The sequence below is a fragment of the Heptranchias perlo genome, chromosome 1 (assembly GCF_035084215.1).
Source record: "Heptranchias perlo isolate sHepPer1 chromosome 1, sHepPer1.hap1, whole genome shotgun sequence".
Taxonomy (NCBI): domain Eukaryota; kingdom Metazoa; phylum Chordata; class Chondrichthyes; order Hexanchiformes; family Hexanchidae; genus Heptranchias; species Heptranchias perlo.
The window spans coordinates 137,283,864-137,294,208 of NC_090325.1; the positions used below are offsets into that span (position 1 = coordinate 137,283,864).

Consider the following 10,345-nt stretch of genomic DNA (forward strand, 5'->3'; position numbering starts at 1 on the left):
CCCAGCCCAGTCGACCTTCAAAGTCCTCCTCGTTAATGCTCGTGGCCAGGTGCCAAAGTTGAGAGAGCTGTCCCACAGATTAGTCAAGCAACAGCCTGGCACAGCCATACTCACAGAATCATAGCTATCAGCTAACATTCCAGACTCCTCCATCACCATCCCTGCCTATGTCCTGTCCCACCAGCAGGATAGATACACCAGAGATGGGGGCACAATGGTATACAGTTGGGTGGGAATAGCCCCAGGAGTCGTCAACTTTGACACAGGACCCCATGAAATCTCATGGCTTCAGGTCAAACATGGGCAAGGAAGCCTCCTGCAAATTACCACCTACCACCCTCCCTCAGCAGATGAATCAGTACTCCTCCATGTTGAGCATCGCTTGGAGGAAGCACTGAGGGTAGCAAGGGCACAGAATGTACTCTACGTGGGGGACTTCAAAATCCATCACCAAGAATGGCTCGGCAGTACCACCAGCGACTGAGCTGCATGAGTCCCGAAGGACATAGCTGCCATACTGGGCTTGCAGCAGGTGGTGAGGGAACAAACACGAGGGAATAACCTATTTGACCTTGTCCTCACCAAGCTACCTGTAGCAGATGTGTCTGTCCATGGAGGCATTGGTAGGAATGACCACCACACAGTCCATGGAGGAGACCAATTCCTGTCTTCACACTGAGAACACTCTCCATCGTATCGTGTGGCTCTACCACCACACTAAGTGGGATAGATTAAGAGCAGATTTTGCTGCTCATAACTGAGCAGCCGTGAGGTGCTGTGGGATATCAGCAGCAGCAGAATTGTATACCACCACAATCTGTAACCTCATGGCCCAGCATATCCCTCATTCCTTCATCACCATCAATCCGGATGACCAACCCTGGTTCAATGAGGAGTGTAGAAAGAGCAGCACTAGGTGTATCTGAAAATGAGGTGCCAACCTGGTAAGGCTACAACACAGGACTACAGGCATGCTAAACAGTGGAAGCAGCATGCTGTAGACAGAGCTAAGTGATCCACAACCAACAAATCAGGTCAAAGCCCTGCAGCACTACCGCATCCAGTTGTGAATGGCAGTGGACAATTAAGCAACTGACAGGGGGAGGAGGCTCCATGAACATTCCCATCTTCAACGATGGTGGAGCTCAGCACGTGAGTGCTAATGACAAGGCTGAAGCATTTGCAACCATCTTCAGCCAGAAATGCCGAGTGGATATTCCTTCTTGGCCTCCTCCTGAGGTCTCCACCATCACAGATGCCAGTCTTCAGCCAATTCGATTCACTCCACGAGACATCAAAAAACAGCTGAGTGCACTGGATACAGTAAAGGCTACAGGCCCCAACAACAACTCTGCTGTAGTGCTGAAGACCTGTGTTCCAGAATTAGCTTCAACTCTATCCAAGCTGTTTTAGTACAGCTACAACAGTGGCATCTACCCGACAACATGGAAAGTTGCCCTGGTATGTTCTGTTCACAAAAAGCAGGACAAATTCAATCCAGCCAATTACCGTCCTATTAGCCTACTCCCAGTCATCAACAAAGTAGTGGAAGGAGTGGTCAACGGTGCTATTAAGCGGCACTTACTCTTAATAACCTGCTCGGTGATGCTCGTGTGTATCTGGGCGCGAATGCAGAGGAAACTCCAGGCCTCACACTTAAGATTGAGGAATGCATCTTAAACAGCTCCAGCGGTGGTAGAAAGCAGGAATTACTACTGCTCTGAACATTGTATAGGCACTCAGGACTACAGCAAGTTGTAAGTAAAATCGAAACCTTTTCGCAACCTCTTAATACCCACAACATTCCAGTGCCAGCTGTACTTGAACACCCTGCAGCCCTGGACATATAATAAGGAGCACACACATACAATTCTCCCACTATTCACAAAAGCACCTCCTCGGGGGACAGGGTGTCAGAGTGGATTAAAAAACAGACTTTTCATCTCTGTGACCTGGCTTCCAATCCAGGCTAAACTGATGAGATGAAAGTCTCCTCTCTGATGACTGTCAAGATACCAAGACGCAATCATGCAGTCTCAGAGTAGCTCCCAGTGGGTCCCCACAATCCATCGTCCTTTCACCTTCTATCGTTCATTTCTCACATAGCTCAGCAAAGGTTAGTTGATAATTGCCCCCTAGAAGGAGGTAAGAGTGTAGTCAACATGATATCCAACCTCAGATCATCTGCTAGGGATTCAGTGTCCTTGCCTTGTAGCTATCGCTCCATTAACTGTTTATCCTCTGCTTGCATGGGACACAAGCGGAATTTTTTTTAGTGAAAATTGTTTTATTTTTAATTACATCTAAGTTTTAAAAAAAACATTTGTAAACATGCATAAGGCTGTGTATTATGTGGTTCATTATTTAATTCAATAAGCTTTAAAAAGAAACAACAACAATTCTAGAAATTTGAAATAAAAACTGAAAATGCTTGAAATAAACAGCAGGTCAGTCAGCATTTGAAAGAGAAAAACATGTCAACATTTTGGATGGTACCCTTCACAGAACTGGTACAGTAAGTAGTTGAGTCCTTTTATAGGACTGACCAAAACACAGACGGGAGAGAAAAATAATGGATAGGGACCTAGGAAACAGAAATGTTAGCCTTCATGGATCGAAAGCCTGATGATGGCAGTAGTTTGAGCACCCAGTGAAGCTGTCAGAGTGGTCACCAGAGGCTCCATTATTGTGGGCCCCACTGCAGTGTTCATAGAACTGACCATGCACACCATGGTTGACTGCATGGTCTCAATGCCATTCTGGACGACCCCACATAAGTTGGAGCTTGATTCTTCCATATTCTGTGTCATTGTGCGCAATCTCGCCTGCAAGTTGCCCAGTGCAGTTAGAAGGTCCTGGTGTATAGTCATTAGTCTTTTAAGTATGCTGTGCCATCAAGGTCTTCACCTGTGCCCTCTGCAGCAGGGCTAGGATGCCAGCTCTCCCTCTGGCAAGCTGCTTCCTGGGCCGTCCTATCCCCCTGCCCTTACTCCTGCGCACTAGCACTTGGTGAGTCTCCCAGTGCCCATCATCTGCTGCTGAAACCCTCATCCATGCCTTTGTTACCTCTAGACTTGACTATTCCAATGCTTTCCTGTCTGGCCTCCCATCTTCCACCCTCCATATACTTAAGCTCATCCAAAACTCTCCTACCCATATTCTAACTTGCACCAAGTTCAGTTCACCTGTCATCCCTGTGCTCCCTGACCTACATTGGCTCCCGATCCAGGAATGCCTCGATTTTAAAATTTACATCCTTGTTTTCAAATCCCTCCATGGCCTCACCCTTCCCTGTCTCTGTAACCTCCTCCAGCCCTATAACCCTCCGAGATCTCTGCACTCCTCCAATTCTTGCGCATCCCTGATTTTAATCGCTCCACCATTGGCGGCCATGCCTTCTGCTGCCTAGGTCCTAAGCTCTGGAATTCCCTCCTTAAATCTCTCCATCTCTCTACCTCTCTCTCCTCCTTTAAGATGCTTCTTAAAACCTATCTCTTTGACCAAGCTTTTGGTCACCTGTCCTAATATCTCCTTATGTGGCTTGGGTGGATCTGGTTTTGGGGAATGAGGTGGGTCAAGTGGAGCAAGTGTCAGTGGGGGAACACTTAGGGAACAGTGATCAAAGTAACATAAGGTTTAGATTAGTTATGTAAAAGGACGAGGAGCAATCTAGAGTAAAAATACTTAGTTGGAGGAGGGCCAATTTTAGTGGGTTGTGAACGGATCTGGCCCGGGTAAATTGGAATCAAAGATTGGCAGGCAAAACTGTAATCAAACAATGGGCCGCCTTTAAAGAGGAGATGGCTTGGGTACAGTCTAGGTACATTCCCACGAGGGGGAAAGGTAGGGCAACCAAAGCCAGAGCTCCCTGAATGACGAAAGAGATAGAGTAAGATGAAGCAGATAAAGGGGGCGTAAAGCAGATGTCAGGTTGATAATACAAGTGAGAACCGGGCTGAATATAAAAAGTTCAGAGGAAAAGTGAAAAAGGAAATAAGAGGGGCAAAGAGAGTATGAGAATAGACTGGCGGCAAACATAAAAGGGAATTCTAAAGTCTTCTACAGGCATATAAATAGTAAACAGGTAGCAAGAGGAAGAATGGGGCTGATTAGGGACCAAAAAGGAGATCTAGGCATGGCTGAGGTACTAAATAAGTACTTTGCATCTGTTTTTACCAAGGAAGAAGACGCTGCCAAAATCACAGTAAAAGAAGAGGTAGTTGAGATACAGGATGGGCTACAAATTGATAAAGAGGAGGTACTAGAAAGGCTAGTGATACATTTTGGCAGGAAGAATGAGGAGAGGCAATATAAACTAAACGGTACAATTCCAAAAGGGGTGCAGGATCAGAGAGATCTGGGGGTATATGTGCACAAATCTTTGAAGGTGGCAGGACAGGTTGCGAAAGCGGTTAAAAAAGCATACAGGATCCTGGGCTTTATAAATAGAGGCATAGAGTACAAAAGCAAGAAAGTTATGTTGAACCTTTATAAGACATTGGTTTGGCCACAACTCGAGTATTGTGTACAATTCTGGGCAACGCACTTTACGAAGGATGTGAAGGACTTAGAGAGGGTGCAGAAAAGATTTACTAGAATGGTTCCAGGGATGAGGAACTTCAGTTACGTGGATAGACTGGAGAAGCTGGGGTTGTTCTCCTTAGAGCAGAGAAGGTTGAGAGGCGATTTGATAGAAATGTTCAAAATTATGAAGGGTTCAGATAAAGTAAATAAAGAGAAACTGCTCCCATTGGTGGAAAGGTCGAGAACCAGAGGACACAGATTTAAAGTGATTGGCAAAAGAACCAAAGGCGATATGAGGAAAAATGTTTTAACACAGCGAGTGGTTATGATCTGGAATGTGCTGCCTGAAAGGATGGTGGAAGCAGATTCAATCATGGCTTTCAAAAAGGAATTGGATAAATACTTGAAGGGAAAAATTTGGGGGGCTACGGGGAAAGAGCAGGGCAATGGGACTAACTGGATTGCTCTTACAAAGAGCTGGCATGGGCTCGATGAGCCAAATGGCCTCCTTCTGTGCTGTAACCGTTCTATGGTGTCAAATTTTGTTTGATAATCGCTCCTGTGAAGCACCTTGGGACATTTTACTATGTTAAAGGCGCTATATAAATGCAAGTTGTTGTTGTTGTTGTTTGATCCATCAAGTCTATTTTGTAAAGAATGCATGAAGTCAGTATCTGAGCTGGTGCTTGCTAGGATAAGGTCAAGTGACATCGTGTCTTCAATAGTGCTGCCCTCTTCCAGCTCCTCATCCTCTGGGTGCTCCATATTTGCTTCACCTGAAAAAGAAGAGAGGGTGAAGGATTAGCATTTTAGTGTCAAGGCTCAGCAGAGATAGATGACTGCTGAAAGCAGCTGCACAGTGTGTGAAGGGTGGCAAAGGTGTGAGGAGGTGAAGGAAGTAATAGTGTGCAGTGTAGCAGGTGTAGAGTGCTGCATTAGGAGCAGAAGGAGGTAGAGTGAAGTGTGGTCCAGTGATTGGAGGACAGTGCTGGTAATCAGATGAGGGAAGGGCCATGAGCACTAGGAGTTCAGGTAGTGCAGGGTTAAGCAGAGAGTGATGCAAGATCTGAGTTAGGAGTCTTACATTATCAATCCTGGTCAGGTCATTGAACTTCTTCTGATATTGCAGTCAGGTCCGTGGCATGATGCTCCAGGCGTTAACCCACCTCTGCCCACTGCTGCTGAGCAGCTTGCTTGGACATCTTCCTGCTGCCTTGTGGGAAGATAATGTTCCTCCTCCTGCTGACCTCCTCCACCCATACCTCTAAAGTGGTATCCGAGAACCAGGGGCCCTTGCAGCTTCTCTTTACTCTGCCTACTTAATGATAATGAGTGCCCCAGACCAATCACGCCCACATGATTGGGCGCAGCGCTGAATATGATCCTGAAAAATGGCAGAAAATTGGCCAATCGCAATGCACTTGTAATAATGATCATTTTACCTTTCTCAATGCGTTATCTTGGCATATTACTGGTTTCAATGGTGGATCCTTCATCCAGCTGTGGAATGTACAAAGCTTAATTGAAATGGGCCAATGAGGATTTTCTAAAAACCCATTTTACAGACCATAAGTTCTGATAGATAGCTTGATTGAACTGCATAACACTACTGCCCATCTGCTGTTGCAACCCCGACTTGACCCAATTCCTACTGGCAACCCCCTGAGCAGACTGGACTCTGATTGGCAACCCTGTCGACCTGACTGTGCATATACCCCTGACTCAACCCAACCCCTGCTGGTAGCTCACATGCCCAAATTAATTAACTTACAATTGCCAAGTCAGCCATTCTTAATATGGACGGGGGGACATATATGGGCGATGAAGTAGTAAAAGTTAGACATTTAAGGAAAAAACTATACTGAAATGAATGAACTTGTCAGTTGGTGGGTATATCACAGGATTTCAAAATGTAATAAAATGAATTCAATTTTAATACATCTTGTAGTCTTCCATCGCTTCATTGTGCGGAAAAAAAACATCAGTTGTGCAAAAGACAAAGTGGTTGATTCCGGGGTATGTCTGGTAGCTCCCTGTGACATCAAAATTAAAAATCAGTGTCACAGGTAATATACAATAGACGATTGGCTGTCCTGATTTTCTTGAACTAGGTGGCATAATTCAGTCTCAAAATCCCTGATGAGCCCCAAGCCTCCCCACGTTCTGCTCAGATAGCTGAATTTGTTGTGTTGGATCCACTTCCTGAGGTAGTACTTGCCACAGGTCCCGTGCCTCCTATGCCCTCTGCACTTCCAGGCTGCTCTCTCCTCTTGCTCCACAGTAATATGTTTTCCAATGACTTCTATATCAATCCTGTCAGACAGAAACCTCCTCGAGACTATGCACTTCTTCCACTTGCCACAGGGCCCTTTAAGCCATACTCCAAGTCATTGCGTTTGCCTTTGCTGTGGCGATACTATGAAATTTTTCTCTTTGTTAAGTTCACTATCACCATGTCTGATCTGGAATAAAATACCGTGCAGATGCAAAATGCTGCACAAATTTATCAATAATGACATTAACAAGCCAACATTGGCCGTTTACTCACTTTTTGTGAATCATTTTTTAGCCCTTTTTTGGAGTAGAAATTCTTAAGATGTTGCTAACCATTGAGAATAGTCCATTCGTGCTTTTTTACCCAACATTTTTACTCATACCTACTTATTTTGACTAAAATTAGTGAAGGAATGAAAATAAAGCCCCTAGTTCTTTTTAAAGTAATAAAATGTGGATACAAATACTTTTTAGCCCAGAGCTCCAAAAATGAATGGGTGGAGAAGAAACCAGTTTCAAATTTCTTTGCAGAATGCCAAGCTTTCATCTGCAATAAGGACTCCGACATTAGCTCCTCCTTTATCTCAGACAACATTACTATCATTTTTCTAGTTCTTAACGCTAGATATGATAGTTCTTTTATAAACACCTATCTAAAATTGAAGTAATTTTCAGAATAATTGAAGAGACTGTACTCTGGTGGTTTAAATGACTTACTCATGTCTGTAATTAAAAACTAACAGCCATTAAATCTGCTCTGTACTGTTTCCAGCTTGAAAACTACAAAGCATTCTTTCATGAATTTTGAAATCAATGATACTAGACCTAGCATCTTTCTACACTAAATTTATTCAAATTGCCTCAACCTTACAATTGGAAAAAATAAGGTTTAAAGAAAGATTTAACACTGCACAAATTTAATTCTTTAATTCTTGATGGATCTAATTCTTGCTGTAAAAATGTATCTTTTTTGGTGTCTTTGTATCTTCATCTAAAGTAGCAACAATATTACATAACTAGTGCAGTAAGATTTAAATCACTTTTTACAAAATCTTTGCAGATGTTTAAAAGAGATGAATTAATTTTCATTTTGGTGCAAAATTCATTAAAAATAGGATAAGGAATACAATTATCTAAAACCCCTAGCATCCTTAGCTCCATAACAAAGGAACAGTAAGATGGATTATGTTGTAGTGAAGTTAAAATGGATTGGAGGAGGATATTCATCAGCAATTCAATGGAGGTAAAATGGAACAACATTTAAAGAACTAATTCTGAGCATGCAGAACAAATGTTAAGATCAGCAAGCTCAGACTGAACAATGGCCTGACAAGCAAATTAAAAATATAATAAAGAGAAAAAAATGACCTCTACAAATCTTGCAGGAAGAAAGGGGTAGGGGTTCACTGGGATGAGTATAGATGTCAGCTAATAAGCCTCAAAGGAATAAACAAAAACATAAATAATCAATTTCCTTGCTGAATAGAATAAATAAATCATTGCATTGTAGAAATAATTGATTCATTCATTGAGTGGAATGACTAACTAAATAGCCAACAGTCTGAATTAAATATTAAATTCTCTGACAAAACTAAATCAATAACCTTTTCACTTAAATAAATAATTAAGCCACGGGATTGGAGAAAGTAATCAAATACATTTAAGAATTAATTAATTATCTGACCAAACTAAACAATAAAATCTGCAATAAACAAACAGATTGCTGGAACAGTCAGATGATCTGACTCAGCTGCCTAAATAATTCAACTCACCTTGACCTTGCAACCCACGATTAACTCAGTCCAGCAGTTGCTCCTCCAGCTCTCTATTCCTAGCTAAAGTTTTGCTTGGCACTTGCCTGGATGTTCCTTGTCTGCCGGTTTCTCCCTTAGTGGTTCTTGTTAGGTGTGCTCTGTTCCTTTTGACAACTCCCCTTTTCCAGCTTTTTTCTTTCTCCAGCTATTTTGGAGGTGGGGGTCTCCTCTACCAGACTACTTCACCATCAGTTTGTTTCCAACTGACATAGCATACCTACAAGCAAATCCAAAACCAAATCTCCAGACCTTGCTGAACCCATCAGATAATCCTGTGTGGATGCTCAAAGATTCACCCATCACGCTATAACCTGAGTTGTAACACCCAAATGTTAGATAGAAAGAGAGATGACACACCATAGGAAAGACAGTAGGCTCCCAATTTTAGTCCAAGGATATTTTCTTAGTAAAACTCTTCCATTCTACCAGGCCTGCATTACAGTCCATTTCAATTTTCAAGTGATTTCCCAATTTAATTGCTGCTAAGACGGTTAATTTATATGTGCTCTCTTTAATACCTTCCCACACAATGTATATTTTACACACAATCTTCATTGCTACTCATTCCTATAAGCTCTTTAATTTGGCTACATTTTCTTCACAATTTTACACCATTGATTAATACACTCTCTAATCATCCCTCCCTCCCTGATCTCCACTTTGCCCCTCTCTATCTTCCCTATGATATGGCCTATGTGGAATTCTGTATGTGAAGAACTGTGTGAACACAAGGATTCTGATTGTGAATAAAGAAATCTCAGTCTAAATACAAAGAACTCACAGCCAAAGGTTTGTCTGAGAGAACTGCTTGCCCTGCAGCATAAACTCACCTTTTATTGGGTTCGGCAATCGCTGGTTTAAAGGTCCAAATGGCTGCCGGCTGCAACTCACCTCCGTTTCCATGGCGTGTTTCAGAGGCCATGGGAAACACATTGAGGCAGAGTTAAAATTGTTTCCCTGCCTCAATCCACAAAAAATTAAACACTTTAACTACTTTAAGTCTCTTATTTGATGGTTTAAATATCGGCCCACTGGCTTTAATTGCCGGCAGGAATTCCGGCTTCCTGAAACGAACGTGCACCCAGGCGCATCTGGGTCGAACGCGCAAGTCGGTGGCTTGAGGCCTGGATTCATTCCCGCTCTGAAAAACACCGATTTTCTCTGCCCCCAACCCACCCGATCTTGGGGGCTAAAATCATGCCGAATGTTTAACTCTGTTTCTCTCCACATATGCTGTCTGACCTGCTAAGTATTTCCAGCATTTTCTGTTTTTATTTCCAAGTTAAATTTAGTCTGGTTTTAATTATCCCATGAAAATGATAAGAAGCCAAAAGAGTATTATTAAGAGGTAACACCCTAAAATATCTGATCGATCGAGCAGAGTGTAAAACAAGCGGCCGATTCGCTATCACTCATTTTGCGCTACTGCCCGAGACAAGCTTCACCCCCAGAAAGAAGGATTTGGATATGGCAACAGAGGGAGAGATTTTAAAATGTAATAAAACTCTACAGCTTGTGTTTCAGGGCCCATTAACACAGGCTACACAGGGCTTCTTCACCTGCCCCTGTTGGATCCTCCCCTCTGCCTGTTTCCCAGGCAGGGTCCATTCTATTGTTAATGCAGGCTACACAAGGCCACAGCTATCCAAACCTGTTCTTCCAGATTCTTCGCCAAAGTTTGCAAGCAGTTGGGGTGTGTCTGCTTTCAGTTTGCTGGGATAGATGGTTCACAT

At 43.0% G+C, this 10,345-nt stretch overlaps 1 protein-coding gene across 1 annotated transcript in view; it reads right to left on the minus strand.

The window, feature by feature from the left end:
• The window catches only part of LOC137320362 (von Willebrand factor A domain-containing protein 2-like), a 77,699-nt gene extending 68,184 nt beyond the window's left edge, over positions 1-9,515 (minus strand). The window contains exons 1-2 of the mRNA XM_067982098.1: positions 9,443-9,515; positions 5,110-5,300 (exon numbers count right to left, since the gene is read on the minus strand). Of these exons, the coding sequence (XP_067838199.1) occupies positions 5,110-5,300; positions 9,443-9,515 (264 nt within the window). The remainder of the gene's footprint in view (positions 1-5,109; positions 5,301-9,442) is intronic.
• Positions 9,516-10,345: the final 830 nt, after the last annotated feature.